At 51.4% G+C, this 25,177-nt stretch overlaps 1 protein-coding gene across 1 annotated transcript in view; it reads right to left on the bottom strand.

The window, feature by feature from the left end:
• The window catches only part of Podxl (podocalyxin like), a 47,071-nt gene extending 23,747 nt beyond the window's left edge, over window positions 1-23,324 (bottom strand). The window contains exon 1 of the mRNA XM_032906797.1: window positions 23,044-23,324. Within this exon, the coding sequence (XP_032762688.1) occupies window positions 23,044-23,125 (82 nt within the window). The 5' untranslated portion in view covers window positions 23,126-23,324. The remainder of the gene's footprint in view (window positions 1-23,043) is intronic.
• Between the last annotated feature and the right edge of the window lie 1,853 nt (window positions 23,325-25,177).

Raw genomic sequence — 25,177 nt, 5'->3', positions numbered from 1 at the left:
GCTCGCTTACTGTTAGGTGCAGTGAGATGGATGAACATCAATGACTGTGCGTTTTCTCGCTCTGCCCTGTGGCAGCACCTAGAAGGTCCGACAGAGTAGCAGCACGCAACCCGGGTTCAGACGCAGCCTAATGTCATCCTCCAGAAACACGCACCACCCAGAGCTCCTGGGGAATTGGCCTGCGCTTGCTTCTACTGCTGATGGAGCGGGGTGCAAGCTGAGCCCAGAACGTGGTGCAATGCCAGGTTAAGTGAGGGGGAAAACAAGAAACAAAGAGCAAGTCCAAAAGACAGAAACCAGCCAAACGAGGGCTCCACTGGACGAGCCAGGTGTGGGCCATTTGAAAACAACAATACTGCACCAGGATGAGTACCTGGGGTGTGGGAAGCCATAAGTAAGCAAAGATCAAACCTTACAGGATCCCAGAGGGTCCAGTTATCCTCCTCCAAGAAGTCTGCAAAAGCAAACCCAAGAGAAAACAGACACACTGTGGACACTCCGCTTGACACAATCTTCCCCAAAGGCTTTTTGCCGGATAGTTGGTCCCCACATGACGTAGGTCAGCAGATGACCAAAGGTGTGCCTTGGAGAGGTGTATCTTTGCCCTGTCGGGGCCCCTGTCTCTCCCCCCCCCTGAAGCTCTGCCTCACCACCAGCTCAGACTCACAGAGCCAAGTGACCATGAAACCCTCTGAAACCATGGGCCAAAATAAACATGTCTTCCTTTGGTTTTCTTATGTTGTTACAACAGGAAGCCACTAACACGAGGCATTTCACAGAAAAAAAAAGAGAAACAGCACGTATGAGCCGTGAGCATGAAGAAATGTCATTAGCTGAGGAAATGAAAGATAAAAGGAGGGTTTGACATTTTATATCCTCCAACCAGCAAAACGTGTAAATCCAGACAAGGGGTAGGTAGCAAGAATACGGAGTAAAGGTCAGAATACAAGCGCAAAGGTAAACCCCATTTGCTACCCGGAACGGCTGTACACTACATTTTTGATGCACGTACAGAGGAATGTAGCACAAAGTCAGCTCCAAGGGATGATGGCGGTGCCGATGGGTTAGTTCAGAGACTGATCTCTTCTTAAAAGCAAATGGCTAAGTGGAAATCTGCCCAAATACTTTGCAAAATAGAACACTATTATCAAGTAAGGCATGCACAAGTCCCTCATCCTACAACTTTTGAGTGTACCACTCGCTGCTTACCCTAAGGAGTTTCAGAAACACCTCTACGGTTGGTTTTCTATTGGCCCCATATAGACAAGAATAAATGTTTATCAAGAGAGGCTGCAGTAAGATGTGATTGTATTCACATCCCTGAGTGCTATAGAACAGGAACATGGGTGAGTTATGCTTACATTTACAAGCATTAATTCATTGAAAAATAAAAAGCCCAGAAGACTTCTTATTTGAGAGAGCAAGCACTTCACGTTCCAGCCAGCATCAGCAGGCTGCAACAGTAGTCCACTTAGGCTACACAGAGAGACCACGCTCCAAAGCCAAGCAAAGACAACACATACTTCATTATAGGATTCTCAAATTGCCAAAATGTATCCTTAGGGATAGAAACGAGAAAATACTTGTTTAACTTTACAGAGATCCCAACACTGCATTCTGGGTTAATCGTTACCAATAGTGGGAAACAGAGACACCAAGGGTTTCTGCCATCTATTTTTCTGGCAAGAATAGCTGCTGAGCCATGAGCCTAGCAACATCTGGGCATGAGGGGTCCTGGAAAGCTCAACGTGCGGTGTGCAGAGAGAGGCACTGGGCAGTTGGAAGCCTCCCGCTGAGGCAGCCCGAGCACAGCTGGGAGTTCTAGGTGCAGGTGAGAAGAGCCTGCTCAGGCAGGAATCCTCTTCTGCACTGTGACTGGTCTCCTACTGTTTCCCTGGGCCTTTGAGAGAGAAAGAGAGCTACATTGGTCCCTGAACATGGGACATCTCTATCTTTGAAACGGCAAGGAAGAGGATGACAGATACAGACCTCTTTGTAATTTGGGGATGGGGAGATGTTACACATGGCAGTTCAAACGTTTACATTTGGGGCTCTCCATGTGGTTCTCTAATGACGGCAGCAGCTATTGGGGTGGTGCTGAGGAAGTGAAGGAGGTGGGGAGGTTATGGGAGGTGAGGGAAGGGGTTAAGGAATGCCCTGGGTGATGGTGGTGTACACCTTTAATCTCAGCACTCAGGAGGCATTGGCAGGCAGATCTGAGTTCGAGGCCAGGCTGATCTGCAAGGTGAGTTCCAGGACAGGTACACAGAGAAACCCTGTCTCTAAATAAATAAGTAAATAAGTGCATAAACAAATAAATACGAATTTCCCATTGGAGATAACAAACAAGAACCTATTACCAGAGTGGTTCTCAAGCCCCAACCAGCATCAAAACTCCACGAGGGTTTGCAAAGCTCCAATGCTTACACAGCTCTGGAAATAGACTGTAGTATGACAACCTGCCCATTTTTCGGATTCCTACTGTCGGATGCAGCTGGTCAGAGGACCGCTTTCAGAAACGTTACACTAGACAAATAAGACGTGATCGTTGGGTAGCATTCGGGGGCAAAGTAAAGCACAATTCGTGAATGTTACAATGAGCTGAGTCAGCTGTGTGCCTCTGCTCCGGCAGGGGTCAGTTGCTTAGAAGCTGGGAGAGAAAGCAGAGGGCAAGGACAACCTGGAAAGGGGAGAACAGGGGGCTGTGATGGAGGACCCGTGAAACCCAGGGTGGCCAAAGAAGAAGACGGATTGTAGAGCTCAATCTCTGTGAGTGATGTGGGTGCATGGTCAGCCCTCCCTAGAGACACAGTGGGCTTGGAGACAGCCCAGTGTTTAAGAACTCTAGTTGCCCTTGCAATGGACCTGGGTTCAGTTCCCAGCACTCATAAGGAGTCTCACAACCACCTATATAACTCCAGTTCTGACCTCCACGGGCACCAGAAATGCACATGATGCTCATACAAGCAGACACATAAAATAAATCTAAAGAGAAAGAAAACAGGCGAACTTGCAACCGCAGTGAATGGTGCACCATAAAGATCCCTGGGTCTAGGAGACTTGAAGAACATAGAAGGGTCTATGCAGGCTGTATGCAAAGGCTATGCTGTGTACTAAGCAACTGCACCAAGTGGGGGAAGAAAAGGGTCCTAGCACCAACCTCCTGCAGGTACCAAAGGATGGCTCTGCAAATGAGTTGGGACAGAGGGGCAGCATTCTACTCAGGGCTGGTGCTGAGATTCGAGGTGTGGAAGGGAAATGGCTGAATGAAACGCAGATGGAAAAGGGTTGGTAAATGGGCCAGAGACTGTTTCCCTGCTTATCTGAAAGGACGCCCAGATATAGAAGGGATGGAGAACAGGGCAGAGATCGGCAGATACCTGCTGGGCGGGAAGGTTACCTCAGCCTGGAGTAGTTGCCCCAGCAGGGAGCAAGAGAAGCCCCTTTCAGCCTCCTCCCCAGGGAGAGGTGGGTGCTGCTTAAACCTTCTATAAGGGCTGACTTCCTCCTGTTCCTGGCTGCTCCCAGACCTGGGACTGACTCCACTATTAATAGCAGAAAAGGAAACTGGAAAGAATGCCCCAGGAAGAGGGCGTGTGGAAGGCAGGCAGGAAGGCAGTAAGACTGGACTCCACCCGGACACTCGCCTGGCCTCTCCTTCCTTCAGCCACAGCTCACCACTCCAAGCTGTCACCTCCAGAGAAATGAAAAAGGACAGAGAACAGAAACCAAGCTGGACCTGAGGCAGCCCTCCTTGGCTGAATGGGATCTAAGAGCACACGCTACAGATGGAGACGTAGACCCTGCCCCTAGCCTCTGACCCTGAGACCCAGGCACTGTAAAGCATAGACAGGTTCCAAGGTCCCACAGAATATGAGTAATTTCCTGGCGTGGTGCTGTGTAATGCTGCAAACGCACAGTGCAATACACAGGTAAAGTCAGCTTTTCCTGGGACTTCGGAGTCACACACACAGCCACCACGGAAGGCTTGCTCTGGGCCTCCCTGGAGGCAAGGCTTCAAGGGCTGCCTGCTCTGACGCTCGAAGGGACATCCACTCCATGAGACCCTAGCTTCCCAGAAGGACCTAGGGGGAGGCAACTGGGGTCTGTCTGAGTTCTCCCCTCCCCCTCTCCAGGGCCCGGTTTTTCCCTGGGTCCCTGATTTACAGCCTGATTTACAGAGAGGCAGAAACATATGGGAGTGATACTGGAGCATATTCAGTCTGGAAGAATAAAGTCTTAAATCAGTGTCTGCATGAATCCTGGAGGCTCTCTGGCTTCACCCTTTCACTGCAGCTCCCAGCAACGCCATCCTCCGCTTGGCCTCGAGGGCCACCTTCTCTGGTTCTCGGTGAGACAACTGCGGCTGGATGTAGAGCCCACACACACACGATCCATCTCATCTCAAAAACCTTAATATCTTGGCAGCTAAGGCTTTGTCCAAATCAAGCAGTAATTACGCTCTTTTGTCTTTTGAGGGGACACCACGGAAAACGTGGCCCATGTCCTGGCATGGTTTCTCCACTGCTCTGTTTAGCTTCCCACATGGGCCTGCTCAGTTTTTCCTTTGCAGGATACCCCGGCTCCTATAGGCCACACATCCATACTTGGTCCCACTGAGACTAAAGCGGAGGAAGAGGGTAGGAAGGAGCCCAACCGTCTGACTTAAGTCTCCACAGTAGCTGTGTGGCCAGGCAATTGCCCACGTTCCATTTTTTCCCATTGTATCTAAGTGAGAAGTGGGCAGGAAGGGCAGAATGATACCTCTTAGCTTTAAGAACCCAGAGCAGTGGGGTCACAAGGCTCAACTACCATGAGCTGTGCCCCCATGCTTGCAGGCGAGCATCTCCGAGTCCTCAGTTTGGTCCCTATTTCCCGCTACAGAGCTGTGCACCACCTCTGCCTTCACCCCTCACCTCTGCACGGCCCTCAGCAAGTGGAGGGAGGCCGGGGCTTGCGTAGACCCACAGTGTTCTCCCCTCCAGTGCTTCTGGAAGCAGACAAGTGAACAACGGTAGGGGGACAGCGTTGGCTGTCAAGCAGGGTCCCAGATGAGGGACTAAGCCACTGTGACACAGGAAAGGAGGAGAACAAAGGTTCTAGTGAGTCCCAAAGCCTTTCTCACAAACATTCAACTCTGCCCAGAGTGAGCCCAAAGGCAATCAGAGATGATATTGTAAATTAATTAGGCATGGATGTATACCAATAAAACTTTATTTACAACCGCATACAGACAAATGCCTATTGGCGGACCTTTGATGTGATATTTCTCCTGGGGGGTGGGGATTGAAGCTTCTGCTTTCATCCAGCTACAAATCCAGCTCTATGGTTTCCCTAGAGCCTCTCGGTGTCACTTGTAAGCCTACTATTAGAAGCAGAGCCAAGGCCTTGCATACAAACAGAGAAAATACACTCAACCCCTGAGAAAACAACCAACCTGTTACCTACCCGCCCCTCCAAAAAAAGGGAGAAGTAGAAATTAATTTACAGACCTAAAGTTCTATACAGCTCAGCAACAGACCCAGATGACTGGTGTTGTGATGGGACCTTGTAGGATTCTTGCCCTCCGTATGGCTGTTACCAACAACAACACTCCCTACTGCTTAGCGGGGAGGGACCGTGCCCATCCACCTCGCAGCCCTGCCACCCACATGGTACTCTGTCCTAGTGGACACCGAGAGTATTCCAGGGTCTTGCCAACAGGGGCCATACATCCTGGCTCTCGAGGGACTATCAGTGCCAGCTGGGTACGGTCAGCCAGCGCTCCACCCAACTTGCCTTCCGCTTCCCTTCCCACCAGAATAGGTGCCTGGAGCCTGGTGGTGTGGGTCCCAGGGCAGCCTCACAATAGCCTCTTCCTCCTCAATTTAAAAACTGCCCCATGCATATCAAGGCTGGACAAGGCAACCCAGTAGGAGGAAGAGTCCTCAGAGCAGGGAGAAGAGTCAGAGATACCCCCGCTCCCACCGTCCGGAGTCCTGTAAGCACCTCAGGCTAAACGGCATGTACAGAGCACTTAGTGCAGACCCATGCAGGCACTGTGATTGCCAAATCTATCTATGTGAGCCGATGTGAGTCCTGCTTAGTTGATTCTGTGGGCTGTGTTCTCCTGGTGACCTCGACCCCTTTGGCTCCTACAACCCTTTCCTCTCTCTCTATTTGGAGGAGTTTACTAAGCTCTACCTATGTTTGTGAGGTCTGTTCCTTTCTGAAGGGAAATGGAGGAGCAGTGGATCTGGGGAAGAGGCACGGTGGGGGAAGGGACTTGGAGGAGTAGAGCGAGGGGAGTTTATGCTCAAGATGTGTTGTATGAAAGAAGAATACATTTTTAAAAAAAACTGTCCCATTGAGGTGCTTGGCTTACTGGTTTTCTATTTCATGTTAATTTCATGTTAATTACTAGGAACTAACTGTCAGCCGAACTTCAGTCATGAAGACCTGGCTGGTTGGGGGTGGGGAGTGTCATCCTCACATCTGCGGCAGCCTTCCCAACCCTCGTGTGCTCTCGAACCCACCAGTCAGAAGGCTCCCTCCACACACTAATCTCCCACCACAGGCAGAGTCCGCCTATGGGCTGGAATTTCTTGCCAAGCCAAATTCTTATTTCTCCCATGTTCATGAGAGCCCCAACCAAGACACATCCAGGTGACCAAGATGGAGATTTGACTCCAGTAGACAATTTGGGGAAGAGAGGCTTGACTGACCAAGAAGTGATCCACTTGACCTGGCTGTCCTATAATGGGCCTGTGACACTTCTCGCCTGGTGGCTAGGGGAGCTGCCTCTAAGAGACTCTGTTCCTAGGATCACTAGGAACACAGCATAGACGGGTGTGCAGCTGAGTGTGCAGCAGGATGTGCCACACTGCCCAACAACAACATGATAGACTTGGGATAGGTGGGGTTCATACTTTGGCATATCGACACTCAGTCACATGAACATGTGTACACGTACACACACACACACACACACACACACACACACACACGAAGAGAGGGGGGATTAAAAAGGACACATCACATCTTACAAAGAGTATTAAAATTGGACCTTTATTTAAGCCTGCACTGTCTTCTCTATCTGTCTCCCAAAGCAGGAGGTGCTAATAATTGAACCCGGGGTGTCACACATGTTAGTGAAGCACTTTGTGACCAAACTGTATCTGCAGCCCCATTGTGCCTTTTTGAATTTTCTACCACCACCACCATCACACACCACTACCACCATCATCACCACCACCACCATCACCACCACCACCATCATCACCACTACCACCACCACATCACCACCACCACCATCATCACCACCATCACCACCACCACCACCATCACCACCATCACCACCACCACCACCACTGCCATCACCACCACCACCACCATCATCACCATCACCACCACCACCACCACTACCACTTGGCACTTCATGGTTTGCGATTGTTAACTCTCCTCATATTGTTTCACAGGGCAAGTACACCCATTCCTTATTTGTTTGTATCCTGTACTGGGTCTGACAGAAATTAAGATAGTCTAAAGACATACTTGTCTCTTAATCCATCAAATGTTTCAAACAATGGACCCCGAAGAAGTGGACATTTCCCCAGGGAGTTCATGCTGGGAGAAAGACAAGTCAGCAGCCAGAGGGAGAACTAGTTTCCCAGGGAGATGTCTCATAGTTCAGTAACTTGTTAGAGAGCATCTTGCTGGATGCCGAAGCCTAGTTTCGGTCAGGACTACACCCTGACCAGCACTTCTTAGATGTGTCCATCTTTGGCCCTTCACTTCAGGACCCCAAAGATGGACTTGGGCATTTGCTGGACTTTTACAGTGTGGCCACAGTAAAGTCTTTCTCTGCCTTCCACTTTTAATTGGTGCGTGGACCTGCTTGGAACAGTCCCACTGCTGCTGGTGGACTCCGCCATCCCAGCTTACTTTAGGCCATTATGAACGGCAGTGCAACGCACACTGCAGGCCGTGTCCCATGAACTTCTGTGTGCACTTCAGGCAGCCCAGTGACAGGACTGGCAGAGCCTGTTGCTGAGGTCCTGCAGAGCAGGGATAGAAGAATCGTCCCAGGGGCTCCCATTCCCATGTACCCCAGCCCGAGTCGGGTCTTCTCTACGTGGCCACCCCACTCAGCTCTGCCCCAACAGCCTCTGGCTATCAGTGGTGGGGACAGAGACAGAGTTCTCGAGAGCCAGCATCCTGCTCTAAGGCTCATTCGGAAGCTGAGCAACCCTCAGTTTCCACATGAGGCCGAAGGGGAAGGTGCCCAGCTAGCTAAGGTCACAGCTGAGTGATCTCTCCCATCTTTTCTGATAAAACTTGGAGAGGCCCAGTGTGAGCAATATCCCACCCACTTGGTGCTTCTCCAGGGAGGTCAAGGCCCCAATCTCACCCCAGGTCTACCCTTGAGCCCTCAGCAGGAATCTTAGGAACATTCTGTGACTCAGAGAGGAGGGTAAGAAGAGAGCCGGGAATGCCATCCTGTGCTCAGCTCTGCCCTGCTGCTGAGAGCTGCCCCCGGCTGCTGAGAGCTGCCCACGGCTGCTCCCTCTGGTTCTTCCCCCTGCCTCTGCTTCCCTGCCAGTCACGGTTGCTCTATCTCTACTGGAAGCCTCGTCTAAGGATGCCAGCCTGCCCAGAGAAGGGAAGGGGCTGGATCTTCCTGAGGAGGAATGAGCCAGCCATTAGCGTCCTTCAACAGCACCCTCACAGGGCCTCCTAATCTCCTGGCCTGTGGCTGGCCATGTGAATCCCAGTCAGTCGGTCTGGGCAAGGTGCCCAGAGGCAGCCTGCCCACTGCCAGTGGTGGGCAGGGATAGAGGTGAGGCCCAGCTGCCTTGCCCTCCCTCCCACCTGCCAACACAGGTTGCTGGACGAAGCCACAACAGAAGACGGCTCCTGGAAAAGTGTTTCCCAAAGGAGCCCTTCACCCTGTCATAGCAGTTTCAACGGGCACCACAGAGAGAACTAGGGAAGGCCTGAGATTTATGTGAGCAGGGTCTCCCAGGACCTGGATTTCCTGTCTGACAACCGTGGGTCAAAATGAGCATACGAGAGAGAGAGAGAGAGAGAGAGAGAGAGAGAGAGAGAGAGAGAGAGAGATCTCAAATCCACAGTGACTGCAGGCAAGGGGAGCCAGACAGTATCCAACACCCTACGGTGGACTGGGGACACCAGTGCATGGCCCAGGCTAGACGGTGTATGTCTTGATATACCTGTGACCACAGAGACACCAAGTCAGAGGTGTGGATATGCTCTTGGTCTCTTTGTCTTTGTCTCTCTCCTCTCTGTCTCTCTCTCTGTCTTTCTCTCAGTGCAATTTTCTATTCATCCCCCTTTTATAACACCTCTCTACCTCTTGCCAGGCAATGGTGGCACACCTTTCGTCCCAGCACTCACTCAAGAGGCAGAGATAGACAGATCTCTGAGTTTGAGGCCAACCTGGTCTACAGAATGAGTTTCAAGATGAGCAGGGCCACTCAAAAACAACAAAACAAAACAAAATAAAGCCTACCTCTTAAACTTAACCATCAAGGTTTATTTACTAAAGCGCTCACATATTGGCCAGACACAGCCTATCTACACCAACCAGGCCACTGCTTTAACTGCTTTGTTTCCCTTATGCGTGAGGAGAAGCAGACTACTGGCTTGGGTGGCTAGGTGGGACTAGTCTCTCAGTCATGTGAGGAAGCTGGACTGGAACCCAGGGCAACCTAGGGGAACCAGAGGGCTACACTTCTCCTTCAGCAACACTCGTTCACTTTGGTATTGGCCCCTTGTAGTGTTGGCTCCTCCCAGCAGAGCGCCTAGGACTCGATCCTGGGCAAACTCACACTTCCAGAGTCATAGCGCGTGTGCATTTGGCACTCTTCCCCTCACAGTGCAGTCAAAAAACAACCTCGGTAAATATTTTTCTGAAGGGGTGGCGCAGTGTCATTCCCACGCCACCTCCCTGTCCCGTGAACATAGCCAGATGTGTACAGTTTCGAAGTGGACCCTGGAGTCCTCTGCCAGGGACCAGCCTCCACTCTTGGCCTGACACAAACAAAGGCATGCAGCCAGAGGGAAGTCCTGCATTCCCAGCTGTGGAACGGTGTCTCTGGGAACTAGATTGCAGGTTCCGTCTCTGAAATGGACCCTGTGAATTTCCCAGGGAATGACTGCCTTTCGTCAGGTGGAAGCCAGGGGTCATGACCACAAGTGACCTCAAGTGTAGCTTCCCAGATTTTCCAGCTTTGTGTGTTCTGTGCTGCACAAGTCCCTCTTCCAGGAAAGACACCCGTGAGCTTCTGGCTGAAGACTAATTCTCACTGTTACACCTTCCCCACCCCTGTGCTTGGTGTTGGGGAAACCATTTTGCCAAAGTTTGGCTTCTTCTGTACTCCAACTGATGCATCCTGAAGCAAAAAAATAAGAAAGCGAGCATTCCATTACCCAACTCCCCAGCCGGACCCAGGAGAGGGAAGCACGACCACCCACCAGAGCGCACAAGTCTGGTCTTCTGTGGGAGTGGGTGAGGAGTGAGCAAACCAAGTCAATGGCTAAGCTAAGCCACGAGGGCTGGCTCCTTTTAAAACCAAGTCTTAACTCACTGGAGACTCAGAGCTAGTCTACTACAGGTTACTTTCTACAGGTTCAGCCTAAGATGTGAGCCAAGAATCCAGGCAGCCACTGGGAAGCAGATGTCCAGACGGCACATGCTCATTCCCCTAAGGCTGTCGAGGTTTAATGACATCACACGGAGGACATGACCACAGTAAATGCACACAAATGCATACGCAGGATGGGGGCTATTTTAAAGCTCTACCTTTCTTAGGAATCTGGAGCTGCATTCAATGTTCCTTCTGAAGTGTCCCAAGTCATGGAAAGGGTCTGGCTGTCTTAGATCACTGGAGCTTGCTTTTGAAGTTTGCCTTGAGGTGGGTAGGGAAGGTTCTGCCCCTTTCCAGAACCTGGAAAGTAGAGACAGCTCCACACCAACCAGGATCCATCCCTCCATTCCAGACTGACCAAAGCACAAGCAGGTCCTCAGCTTGTCTCAGCATCCCTTTGAGTCTGGTCCCTACTGGGACAGGGTGATATGCCTGGAGTTACCCAGGCAAAGGAATGGATACCCATCCTTCAGGCTGGGTAAGCTGAGGCCAGGCAGTGAGCCACTGAGCAGTCAGGGCAGGCTGTGGCTAAGTCTACAATGCTCCACAGTCAGTGGCTAGGTCCTTTTATTCTCGATAAAATCCAGGGAATGAAGCTCTGAACACAGCTCATTGGCAGCACTTGACGTTCATCCATCACCCAGGATTGAACCACAGCTCAATCCTGAGGAGAGATGATTGACCTCACCTTGCTCCCCCTGCCTACAGCCCCACAGCACACATGTGCAGCCATAGCTGGAGTCGCAGAGGCCCCAGGGAAGCTGAAGTATCAGGAATGCAAACCTCTGGGACCTACCCTTGGCATTTTTTTTCTCTGCCTCTCACAGTCATATCAGAGCTAGGGGACCCTGGGTACCACTTGATCCCATCCCAACAAGTGAGAAATTGACTCTGGCTGTGACAGATGGCCAGAGTCACTCTTCTGTGCCACCTAGAAACCCTGTGGTCCAGTACAGCCATTTATCCTTGCCCTGAAACATGAATAGCCCTGGGCTGCCAACCTCAGCTTCTGCCTCGTTTAGCTTTTAGACAGACAGGGGAAGGGGTTCATCTGACCTGCAGTGAGAAGGAGCGAGGCTTCCATGGCACTGTGGGCAGGCACTTGTGTCCTCTACTGTGATCCAGGGGTTGGCAGCATCCCAGACTGTCCTAAGCAGGCCACTGCCTTTAAGACACCTCCCCTGAAGACATCCACAGTAGGTCAGAGTATCAACACAGCATGTTCCTAGATCCCCCTCCTTGGGTGTATCCACACATGAAGTCAAATGGTCAGATGAGTGGAAGCCAACTGAAGACACCCCAGGAGCTGTTCCATTGGTTCCTATTTGCAGATGAGAAAACCGAGGCCAACAGGAGACTTCATGCTGTCCAGGAGGAACGGCCTCTTCTACAAGCCAGCCTTCTCTTTCTCCCTGCCCCACAGCGCAATCATGAGTTCCCATGATCCACCTCTCCTTACTCCCACTGCCAACATGCCTCTCTGCCACATATATCTGAGCAGCACACATGGGCAACCATATAGCTATAATTACAGAGGGCCCAGGGAGAGCTGTGGCTGGCATGTTGCTGTGATTGTCCTAAGGTGTCCTGGAATCTGTCACTATGAATGTTCTGTGAGCATACGGGACAGAACTCTCAGGTTCTCCCCGAGCTTGAGGGCATAAACCCAGAAACTGTCCTGCCTAAGTGCCTACTCCTATCCCACCCCAGGGAGCCCAGGGGAAGGAGAATGGACAATAGGATCCCATCCCCTGCCTCTTCTGAGCTACAGCCCAGGCCCTCCAAGCCCTCTGAAGCCACAAAGCCAGAACCAGGGTGGCCTTACAAGAAGCAAGTGTGGGGCGCTCCTAGCTGGACTATGACCCAGCAATGCAGGGAAGAGAGACAGGGAACACACTGCACTCAGGCTGGGGTGGGGGCTGATCCTGCTTCAGCAAGGGGTGCTCCTTGTCACTGTTGGGGGATTTGTGGGTTGAGGGGCAGCAGCTGCTAGGGAAGCTAAGCCGGCCAGTGGCTCCCCAGGCTACCGTTTGGCTTACCTCAGCCCTGCTTAACCAGCTCTATAGCAGCTCTACATGCTCCAGAATGCCTCCCCCTCTGACACCTGCGACCTGAGATACCTGGGAGGTGTTACAGGAATGGGGTAGGAGGCACGGGAGGGAAAGTGGAGCCAAGAGCAACCAGAAAACAGTTAGTCAGCAATGAACTCAACAGATCAAAAACCCCAAAACAAGGGTCCACAAATCCAGTTTCTGTTTGTTTGTTTTTTGGTTTTTGTTTGTTTGTTTGAAACAAGGTCTCATGCAGATTCGGCTATCTTCAAACTCTATGAAGTTAAAGGTTAACTTTGAACGTCTGATCCTCCTGTCTCCACTTCCCCAGTGCTGGGATTACAAGTATAGGTCCTCTCACAGCCTAGTTGATGCAATGCTGGGCTTAAATGGTATTGAAGGTCAAAGCTAGGGCTCTGGGCTAGGCAAGCACTCTACCAACTGAACTGCATCCTCAGCTCCCACCCCTATTCCTTCCCACTGAGGAGCAAGCCTGGCTAACACCCAGAGAGTGCTCCAAGACTTTTCAACTTGTTCCCATGCACCTGGTTCAAGCACCTTCATAAGCCTGGCCTCTGGTAACCCTGGTTTCCCTAGAAACCCTCTGGAAGAGCTCTCTGGGGAGTTCATTTTCTCTTTTCCCAGCTATCCCTAGATCAAAGTGTTTTCACTGATGATTTTGCAGTGTGGTCCAGGTCTTTACAGATTGTCTGGAACTTATAATGGAGACAGCCTGTCTGTCTAGGCAAGTGGAGACACTGCCTATCCCCAAATGTATTGACAGAGGGAGCCTGAGAACTTTACGAAATATATGGTCTCACCTTCCTCCCCTCTCTCTCTCTCTCTCTCTCTCTCTCTCTCTCTCTCTCTCTCTCTCTCTCTCTCTCTCTCTCCCTCTCCCTCTCTCTCTCTCTCTCTCTCTCTCTCTCTCTCTCTCTCTCTCTCTCTCTGTGTGTGTGTGTGTGTGTGTGTGTGTTGAGACAGGGTCTCACTGTATATATAACCTTGGCTAACCTAGAACTCACTATGGAGACCAGATTGGCCTCAAATTCATAAGAGATCTGCTTGCCTCTTCCTCCCAAATGCTGGAATTAAAGAAAAGCATGTGCCACCATGCCCAGTAATATATATGTTCTCTTAAAAGAGAAATAGATATTTTCTATTCGATGCTACAGTATATCAGGGGTGCTGGGCTACAGTCAGGTCAGTAGGAATGGAAACACGAGACTGTATTTAGAACCAGCAACAGTGAGGCACACCTTAGACCCAGCACTCAGAGGCAAAGGCAGGGGGATCTCTGAGTTTGAGGCCAACCTGGTCTACACAGAAAGTTCCAGGACAGCCCAAGGCTACAAAGAGAAATCCTGTTTCAAAAAACCAAGGGGGAGGGTAATGAAAAGAGGGATGGAGATTGATTGATTGATTGATTGACTGACTGGCACTGAGCCTCAATGAAGGGAAAGAGTAGGTGGCATTTCTCCAAATTTGCATCACAGTTTCCCTTTTAATCATAAGACACGTATTTAACTCACTGATCAAGTGCTGCTGAGAGCCAGCCTATTAAATCTTGAGGGGCCACTAGTGTTCTTCCCAGACAGTTTGGTAAGCAGCTTGCTGTATGCACTGTGAAAGTACAAACACAGTCCCCCTATGATGCTAGCCCTGATTTACCTTTTGGGTAAACTGAGGCATGCAATGGTGTCCCAACTGGAGTGTCCCAATGGCACACAGATCTGTGAGAACTTTAAACTTTCTTCCTTTCTCCCAGTTCTCTGCTTTGTAGGAAAACATCTCCTCCCCCTCCCTCCCCTCCTCCCCCCTCCCTCCCTCTCCTCCCCTCCCTTCCCCTCCCTCCCTCCCTCCCTTCCCTCCCCTCCCCTGCAGGCTCTCAGCAGGAGGCCTGCAGCTTTGTAAATCTCTTTCCATCCTCTACCTGCCCCACCCCATCGCCAGAGTAGGAAAATGTGGAGCTGGAAGCCCCAAAGCCCACACCACACCATGTTTGGATGGCAGATGGCATCACTGGAAAGGGATGGCGGAGTCTGAGTAGGGTGGGTTGACACCAGGAAGGAAGTTGCTTGGTGGGACTGAAAAGGGAGCTGGCAGATAGATATGCAGCAGGACTGCCCAGGGAAACCATCAGCCAATTACATGGGCATTGATTCCGGTAGAGAAGAGGGGCCATGAGAGCCCAGACCACAGTCCTCGGGGCTCCCAGGATCAGCAAACCTGTGGCTTCAGGAAAGCCTGCATTAGCAAGAGAACCTAAAGGTGAGGAGAGCACCCACTGCCCAGGGCTGAGGTGAGAAACATTGGGTAGGAACCAGGAATGTGGGGCTAGAGTCCAGAACACCTACTAAGCTAAGTTCCTCTGAACATTCTCATCTGGTTGAAACTAAGCCTCAAACGGTGGTCCTACATAACCTGGCCAGGAGATAGTCAGTCACCTTGGCCTTGAAGGAGAAAGCTTGACCTAAAGAAGGTACCATGGGTGGAAGATGCCAGGAGCAGAATCTATTTAATTACACCCCATAACTGGCTAGGTTTGTCCTTGAGAAAAGGAATAAATAAAGTCAAAATATTACTTACGCTTTGCCATGTGACAGGCACACCACTTCCCGTGACTCTATTTAACCAGCACTGTTAAGGAATGGGTTCATTACGCTGATTGGAAACCAAGGCCCAGGAGCAAGTCCAAGGTCACCAGCCAGCAAGTAAAAGGCAAAGTGGAGGCTAAATCCCAAGCCTGTGACTCCAAAGTCTGGGACACTGTATCAAGATATCTCCATTTACCTTGTCCTGACAGTGAAACATTTTCTCCAAGGAACTCCCAGGCAGAGCAGACAAATGCAGTTATGCTCAATGGATAGACACAAACTTGCCCCCAAGATGAAAATGATAAGTAAACTCTTAGTTTTTCTTTCAGGTATGCTCCACCCACCCACCCCTGCTCTTGGTAGCCCCTAGGTAGCTCCACAGAGCACCTCTACCAGGCTTGTCAATCATTGGCTCCAGCTGTTTCTCACCTCCCAACAAAGACCCTAGGGGGCGCGCCCCTGTCTTTTGGCATTTTGTCAATCGGGTTTTCCTGACGCCACAGATGTGCCCACCTAGGTGCAGTTTGGTGTGGGACTCTTAGAAGATGTTTGCCCTCTGCCCATACATGTATCCATGGAAACATGAAGGTGGTGGGTGTGATGTAGTGTGGTGTGGTGTGGTGTGGGTGTCTGAGTGTGTACTCTACTCATACACATGCATGCAGAGATATTCCAATCCTATCCCCAGGCCAGTGGGGGAACCCAAGTCCTCCTCCACGCTTCCCCTGGCTGCCCTGCAGCTCATGGGAAATTTCAGGACAATTGGCTCGGTGGCCTAGCTGAGGACAGAGGAGCCTGGGTAGGGAACTGGTTTCTCTTCCTTAAAAGGCTCTTTTCCCTTTTACCCCACACCTAGAGTCTCCAAACTGCAGGAGGTCAGAGGCATCAATGCCTAAGGCCGAGGAGAAACCAATTAACTCTCCTCTTCCGCACAGCTGGAGCTGATGCATCAGTGAAAGGAGGGCTGACTAGAGCCACAAGCAGCCTGAGGCAGCCACAAACAAGGCCTCCAGTGGAACTTGCCAGGCACCCACCTCAGTATCCATCTCTGCTTCTTTATAACAGTAGCTATTTTTGGTCAAATGAAAGTTACTCTTTCCAAAGGAAAGCACTCTTTCCTGATTCTCTTGCAGTTAGATATCAGCATATGATTAAGTTCAGTTCAGCAAAATGCTCTTGGAAAAGTTCATGTGTAGTCTGGGGTAGATACCTCAAAGGAGGAGCTACAGTGAGTGGTGTTCTTATTCCTTCCCTTTTACCTGACAGGTGTGATCCTGTTGTTGGTCGTAGGGCTGTGAGATAATGAAGGCAGAACCGACATTGTAGTATCCTGAACTTCCAATATGCGAACAACGTAACTTGTCTTAGATGTTGTCTCCACTGAAGGACTTTTAGGGTGAGGAGCACACAGCCACACAGGAGACCCGAGGCTACTGAACTCCTGTGGCTCTCCTCCTCAGAGTCTCCCCGTTCATGCTCACTTGTCTATTTCTCCAAGATCCATGGCCAGCTCCTGGCAGCCATCTCCACATTCTGGACTCAGGTCAGGAGTGGAGGGTACAGAGTTGGTACATGAACCTTTAGGCTTCAAACCAGCTCTGCCCATTACTCACTCACTTGGCAAGCATTTATTGATCATCTACTATGGGCCAGGGACTTTTCTAGAGGCTGTGGCTACAGTACTAACAAATGTTTCTGCCCTCATGATACAGTGTAGCACAGTGTTTCTCAACCTTCCAAAAGCTTCAACGCTTTAAAATACAGTTCCTCCTGTTGTGGTGACCTCCTCCACCATAAAATTATTTTTGTTGCTACTTCCTAAGTGTAATTTTGCTACTGTTATGAGTGGTAATATAAATATCTGATATGCAGGATATCTGATATGCAACCTCTGTTAAAGGGTCATGACCCACAGGTTGAAAACTGCTGGTCTAGCGGTGGGGGGGAGGCATGCAATGGGAAAGAGCATGGAGGGCAAGGAAATGGGGAGGGGGTAGGTTCTATGTCCTGGAAAGTTCCCTCGAGAAGGTGACACTTGGGCAGGGTGTGACAGGTCAGCTGGTAGAATGCTTGTCTAGCATGCATGAAGCCTTTCATTTATCTCCAGCACTGTGTCAAACTGTTGGTCACGGTGATACATACCTAGAGGTGGAGGCAGGAGAATAAGACAGTCAAGCCCTCCTTGGCTACACAGGGCAGTTCCAGGCCAGCTGGAGTTCTGTGAAACGGTCTAAAAGATAAAAGAAGTCTTGAAGTAAGATGCTAGGAGCCTGAGAATGTTTGAGGAAAGACGTAGTTAGGTGGCCAACCGACTGTAAGTCTTGTGCCTCAACTTCCCTTCTCTGGAATGGACAGAAATAGAGGCCACCCAGTGGCAAGCTTGTGCTCTCCCAGCTTTAGCACTCTGTGACACTAGTGGGGATGCTCTCAGAGAGCAGCAGGGGCATCCAGTTAGACGGGAGTCTCAAGAGCCAAGCCTTGCAGCTCAGGTTAAGTTCTGTGGATTTGAGCTCCTCAGACATTGGCTGTGTGCTTAGGGATCACAGAACGCCTGGGCCTTGTCACAGTACTGCCCTGTCTACCTGACCAATCAGACAGTTTCAAGGTTTGAACTGACGTGTGGGCTCTTGAGGGGGGCTCCCTGGACCCCAACCTGGTTAATCTATTCAAAAGAATAGAATGCAAGCCTAGATCGGTCACTCCTCACAATTCTCTACCCTTGGAGTTGAAGCATGTAGCTTTTTGGCTATGACAATTGGCGGACGGGGTGTCACACTGCACCCTGGCCCTAGGGAAGTATGAGGTGGCTGACCTAAGGGGGATGAGGGTACAAAGGAAGAGAGAGGGGGTGATGGTGTGGGCTGAGAGAGTAGGAAAAGAACTGTCAGCCCTGTGGCCAACACAGTGACTATATTGGTGGGCCTGTGTCTCAGATTCGGGGAGCTGAGGCTTAGAAAGCTAGCAATGAGGCCGCTTTTCCTGTGAGCACCTCTTTGACCACCTGTTTATTGCAGGTACTGGCTGGCTGCTGTGGATGCCACAGGAGCTCTCAGGCCCATTGGGGACACTGACATACACAATCACAACTCAGGCCGCCAGCTCCGTGACTGGCGTTGATTGGCCAGATAACAGCAAGCTTCAGTTGCCTTGATGGTAGACAGGAAGGGACAGATTTGGTTAAAGGCTATATTAATTGACCTTCACTAAATTCCTCCAGACCCCAGAAGAGAAATGACACCAAAAAGGCTGAGGTCAGTTTTACAGCCACACACACCTGTACACACTTGTCTCTTGCCAGGCCCTTGGGAACACACAGAAGCAGGCGATGTCCCTCCTGCTTGGACTACACCTCTCTCTTGTCTGAAAAATAAGTGTGTTCTAGCAGGTGAGTTGCAGGTGGCTCTCGGCCCTTGGAGTCTGTCTTAGAACAGTTTTGCAGAGATGGTATAGAAACTATCCTTGGGCAACCGAATTCCATCGTTTACGTGTTTTACTTTGAGACAGGGTCTCCTGTAGCCTAGGCTGACCTAGAACTTCGTATTCTCCTCCCTCCCACGCCCTCCAAGTACTAGGATTACAGACTACGCTCACTTTCTGTGGTACTGGGGACTTTGTGTATTCTAGGCAAGCATTCTACCCTGTGAGCTCCCCCCTGAGTTCCTGGATTCCACTTTGAATAAGCAGTGGGCTGCTACTTAAAGGAACCTTATCTCAAGTATTACTGCAAATGAGAAGCTCCTTACAGTGTTTTCCTTTTAGGGACAGGGTCTCATGTATCCTAGGCTGACCTCCAGTTTCCTATGAAACCAATGACTTTCAACTTCTGGTGACCCCGAGTCAGCCTCCCAAGTGCTTGAACTATAGACGTGTGCCACCATGCCGGGTTTATTCAGTGCCAGAAGCTACACTGAGAGTTCAAGCATGTCCCATTCCATAATGTATCTTTTGAATAGATTATTTTCCTGAAAGCTTTTTTTTTTTTTTTTTTTTTGAGACATGGTGCCACTATGTAGCTGGCCTGGGACTCAGAAATCCCCTCGTTTCTGAATGCCAGTACTAAGGACATGTTCCACCACATCCGGCTTTGATGTCTTCACTTAAAGAACACACTTAGGCTTCTGTGGCCCTGGGAGTCATGATCCCAGATCTGACACTTCCTTGGATCTTTCACAGCCTCCCAAGTGGATGAGACGCACAACAGAAAGACTTGTCCCACAGTGTTTCTGGGAACAGGCTGTGACAGGAAACTGTATCAACTGAGCTCCTTGCCCTGCCTCAGACACAGAGCCCAGAGCTGAAAATCCTCCTGGCTCTAGGTCTGCTGGGTCTCCAGGTCAGCTCAGGTGGGTAAGCAGAGAGCAGCTTCATCATGTCTCTGGCTGTGGAGGGCAGCATTGGCTGGAGCAGAGACCGGCTCCTACTACACAACTGGACAGGGAGTCCACTGTGTAGACATCTTTGCCCAGGAGTCAAGCTGCTGCGATTCCCTTTCAGGTCAACAGCCAAGGAGCACATGCTCACCACAAGGTTCTGGCTCTCTAAGGCACAGCAGGCTATGGAGCCCAGTAGGGTTCCACAGGCTCAAGAGATAACCCATTCCACAGCCTCCTCCCCAGGCGACCCTAACCCCATGGTCCCTCCCCCTCAGCTTCCAAAGGTAGTGTCCTCCCTGTGAAGGGAGGGGCCGAGGAAGAGAGGCAGACTCTCTGGCTCTCTTCACCTGAGTCTAACATTCCACATAGGTATCGTGACCTCCAGAGGACTTTAGACTGCTGGTCTCTGTCCCACTGAGGGAGGCCACACCCCACCTGAAGCCTCTGTGCCTTTAGTGACTCTCAGTCTGTCTCTCAGTCCGGCTACCTCTGTTGAGGAATACCTCAGAAAGAATCCTGTCAGAAAACCCCTGTCTCCTCCCCACTTCTGGAACCTTCCCTTCAACCCAGAGGCTGGTTCCCTCCCCTATAGAATTCCTCACAGAGCCTACCTCAAACTCCCTAGAGTGGCTCCAATCCCCCACACCCCAGTCTGCATTTCCCCTACACCTTACAATTCATCCTAGCTTAGTGACCCTAGGGAGAGCTCTCCCACCCCCTGCAGATCCTTTTTTTATTTAAAAATCTCCATACGAAAACACTCCAGGAAGCTCTTCACAACTCACCCTGGGCTCATTAAGACAGCCAGCCTCCCCTTGTCCCTGGGAAGCAGCCACATTCCGACTGCCAATCGCTAACAGCAGCAGAATCCCAAGGCTCAAGCCCATGAAGCGCCCAATACACCCATTCAATTCACAGCAGTACCCAGGGGCCGCTGATACTAGTGACTTGGCAACAATGTTAAACCTGTTCCCCTCACCGTTGCTCAGATGAAGACCACCTGCGATCACTTTAGTAGGAAACTGTGGCTTGGAAAGTACACTACCTCGTCCACAGGCACACAAGTGTGGGGCCCAGTCTGAGATGGGGTCAACCCATCTTTCTCCTGACCCGGATTTATCCATCATCCGGCTATCAACCAGAGAGGACTAAATCAGTCTTTCTTTTCATCAGCCAAGGACCATGAAAGCCAAGACATCTACAGCAGTGGAAAGAGCGGTCCCCTTCTGTCCCTCCATTCTACTTCACAGATAGGAAAGTGGAGTGCAAAGGTCTGACTAGCCCTGTGGCAAAGGAAAAGCACCAAAAGAATCCCAGGATAAAGGTTGTTTACCTCTAGGGTGTGCTCCAGCCACCAGCTTAGGAGGAAAGCTGGAGGGGACCGGTCCGGATAATTCCTTTGTTACAGAGACTTTCACCATAAGCCTCCAGTTTTGCATCTCATCACAGAATCTCACCGACTGAGGTTGGGGCTGGGGGTGGGGGGAGATATGGCTGATGACAGCCGCTAAGGGAGCTGACCTAGAGAAAGGTGTAAAACCACCACACCCCAATCCCAGGTTTGTCCCCTAAGCCTTTTACCCTGGATGTAATTCACCATCATCATCATAATCAGTTGCTGTAACCGTTCCTCCTGGTCACCAAACACTGTCAAAGAACTTCTCTATATTGCCACATACTGTAAAAATGACATTTCGGGGTTTGGGTATCCGGGGCTCAGTGATGCTTAAGAGACTTGCTGCTTGCAAGGACAAGTTTCTGGGCACATTTATTCGCACATGTTGATCTCTGATGATGAACTGTTCCTGCCTGAGGTAGAGTCTGGAGAGGGCTTCTCAGCAGATGGGGTTCCTAGGCAGTTCTTGGGTGCCAGACAAGAACCCCAGCCTTGATGTCCAGGGATCAGGTTGAAAGCAGTTCACTGTTGACTTCGGGCATCTCCCCTTAGGACAGGACAGCAAGGCCTTTCCCATACCCTGTATCTTCTCCAAGCTTGGCTTCTATAAGATCAGAATCACTGTGGACTAACTAGCCCATCTGGCTTTTGAATGGTACTAGGAGGCTCCCCCTCCAAAAGACTGCGTGTGAAGATGCACCATGAAATTGCCAAGGCACGCCACAAACTTGTCATCCCTTCTGATTGTGTCAACTGTAGACTGGGGTCCTCTAAGCTGTTCCCATCTTCCTCGAATTGCACCCCTCCTCAAGAGACACAGGCCCTTCCAGTGGAATACTCTAACCTTTCAGGCCATGCTGGAGTCCCAGGCCACCCCCAGAGGCTTTAACCTCCATTCCCTGAGGAACAGCCCTCACCACGCAGCCATTTCTCATTGTTCTCCCGTAGAATCCGGGCCCCCCAACACTAACTCCCATATCAACAGAGTCCCTTCCCCGTCTGGGCGGTCACCCCAGTACTTCTGACCCTGGAAAGCTTCCCCTCGCTACTTTCTCCCTACAACTACCTGGTCAGGAAGGATAGGCTCCTCAGTTTATGAAACGTGCCTCTCTCTCCTGGGCTGAGTCTCTCAGCTGTTTGGCAGGGACTTTGGGACACCTGCTCTGGTTACGTTTGCAAACACTGCCTGACCTCTCAAACAGAAAGTAGCATTCCACCTCCGGAAAGAAGATAGTGGGACTGTCTCCAAGCTGGGTCTGATGGGAGAAGGGTGCCTGGGGTATCACTAAGACACAGCTCAAACCTCATTTGTGAAAGAAGTTTCTTGTTTACACAAAGGGGTGGGAGGGGCCCACCATCCTGGCCATGCTCTGAGAAAGGATCCGGTCCTGAGGCATCGTGAAGGCAAGGTCCCGGCTGAATCAGACTCTGGGACCGTGGTAGGAGCACTTACTCCACCCGTCCCGGAGCAGGCTTAAGAAAAAGCGCATGGACAAGAAGCACGGTGCACGCGTGGGCACCTAAAGGTTTGCGATCTGTTTCAGGCTTGTGTAACTAGCTTGTCGTTTTGCTTAGTTTCAACGACCTCGCAATGCAGTCCCTGGTCGCCCCAAACACGAGAAAGAGAAATCGCACTTTGGTGGTCCCGCGGGAATCTGGGACCTTCCAACAACCCAGAGTTTCCCCCCTTTCTCCAGCGAACCCACCAAGTACCCCCTTTACAACCTCACAAGCTCCAGCTCACTCTATACCAGTGAAGACTAGAGGTACATCCACGATCTGGCCCCGCACCTGCGGCGTTCTCCAATTTGGAGGGGGCGTGGATGGTGCCAAGGTCAGGCTCTGCGTGCGGCCACGCGGGAGAGGCTGCAAGCGGTCCGACCACGCGGTGCAGCCGGCCTCCCAGGAGCCTCTCCAGGCTTGGGGCGGAGGGGAATAACCAAGGGTCGGGGCAGAGCCGCGCGGCTATCCACTCACCATTATCCTGGGAGAGAGATGGAGTCGACAGTAACAGCAGCTGCAGCAAGAGCAGCGCGGAGAGCGCCAGAGTGGGGCGCATGGTTGTGCTCGTCCGGGGACTCGGAGCAGGTGGCTGCGGCTCTGGCGCAGGGTCCGGCGTCCGGCCGGCGGGAGAGTCGGCGCCACTCCGGGAGGCCTGGCGACAGCCGGGAACTCTGGAGTCACTATCTGGCTGCTCCTCCTGCCTGCCGCAGAGCTGGGCTGGGACGCGGAGCCAGAAGCGAGGAGGGAAGGTGGCTGCGGCCCGGACGGTGACTGCGCGGCTGCGGCCCCGCGCACGCTGCTGCGAGGACTCCCGCCCCGTCCCGTCCGCGCTGGCCTCCGCCCCCTCCCCCAGGAGCTCTCCCAAAGCGGCGGCGGGGTCGGGCGGGGCGGCGGCTGGGCGGGCAGGCGCTGGGCTGCGAACAATAAGCAGAGGAGGAAACTCCGCCCTGGAGCGCGGCGGGCGGGGGAACAGGGGCTGGCGGTCCCGGGCAATGCGTGCGTGTGTGTGTGTGTGTGTGTGTGTGTGTGTGTGTGTGTGTGTGTGTGTGTGTGTGTGTGTGTGTGTGTGTGTGTGTGTGTGTTTGTGTGTGTGTGTGTGTTTGTGCAATGCGTGTGTGTGTTCGCGCGCGTGTGCGTGTGTGTGCAATGCGTGTGTGTATGGGGGTAATGCGTGTGTGTGTGTGTGTGTGTGTGTGTGTGTGTGTGTGTGTGTGCGCGCGCGCGCGCCAGGGACCCTGTCAGACAATCAATCCCTGGCACAGATGTCCTACGCATTGCTTTTGCCCGGGGATCCACCGGGATCCTCCATAATGCCGGGGCCCTTTACGCAGGCATAGATTCTCAACCTGGAAGTTCGGCTAAGAATGGGATCCTTCCAGGGCCCCCAGACCTCAGCACCTTCTGCGGCAGAGCCGGGGAATCAGGTCCCCTACCCAGCAGGTGCCTGGATCCATGCAATTCCCAAACAAGTCTGGGCTCCAAGATGAGCCCCGTACCATCTGGAGCGGGTTTTTACTTAACCTCTCCCACCGATGTACAAATGGATGTGACTCCCTGAAGGCAAAATTTTCAGCGCTTACTTCGTGCGGGTCTGTGGTCTAAGTGCTTTGCACGTATTAATTCTCTTGATCTTCACAGCAGTCACATTTTTTATGCCTCGTTTTGCAGACAGGAAAATAGAGTTTTAAAAAAAGGTTTAAAAAGTTGTTTAAGATTCCTTAGGTGGTAAATAGCAGCCTTGCCTCTGAGACTAACCTGGAAAACTACTTTGCACAGTGCTCATAATACCGTAATTGCTCCATAAGAATTGATATTGCCAAGTAAAAAGCAGCAATGGAGATTTAAGGGCCTCGGCGTGAAATCAAACTTGGTCTCAAAACCTAGTTGTGCTATGTCACTCTGTGTGCTTTGATTCTTTTCATAACAAAAAGCAGGGCTAGTGAAACTTCCAAAAGCTGCTGATCCACTTGCTTGGGAGAAACACTTAGCGTAGGGCCAGAATCTCAGACAGCCTTTATGAGAGAAGCAGCCCTCGCTAGTGAGATATGCGTAGACTTGGGGTTGGGAGATCGGAATTAGAGAATCTCATAAAGCTGAGCTTACTCTGTGAAAGGTCAAAGAAGCTCGCATCCTATTCACTCCAGTTTGGGGGCCTTTGCGGGCTGCAGACCCTGGAGTCCGCTGCAAAGGTGGCCCCTCAAGGCGCTGGGATACAGAGCTGGAGAGACAGGGGAGGCTAACACCGAAGGGAGATCGCGAAAATTTGTCGCACATTATTCCTGGGCTGCTAATATGGAGTCTTTCTGCCAGATGAGCCTAAGTGGAGAGATTGCTCTCGGATCCCAAGGACGGTATACCTTGTGAATCCCTCAAGTGGGCCGCGCGCAGGCTCCTCATGAAGCTGCTTAGGAAGCGCGGAGCGGGGTTGGGGTGTCGCTGCAGCCGGTCTCAAGTTTAGGAAGAGCTTACTGGCTGTTTTTACTAGGAAGTTTCTGCATAATCGTTCTGGCATGGTTTTCCACACCGCATATGGGAAAGGCAGAGGGTGTTCCCTATGAATACACGTGTGTGTGTGTGTGTGTGTGTGTGTGTGTGTGATGGTTTTTCT

Source organism: Rattus rattus, chromosome 6 (genome assembly GCF_011064425.1).
Source record: "Rattus rattus isolate New Zealand chromosome 6, Rrattus_CSIRO_v1, whole genome shotgun sequence".
NCBI lineage: Eukaryota > Metazoa > Chordata > Mammalia > Rodentia > Muridae > Rattus > Rattus rattus.
Note: the sequence above shows the minus strand (reverse complement) of the source record. Positions and strands in the feature narration are given on the sequence as shown.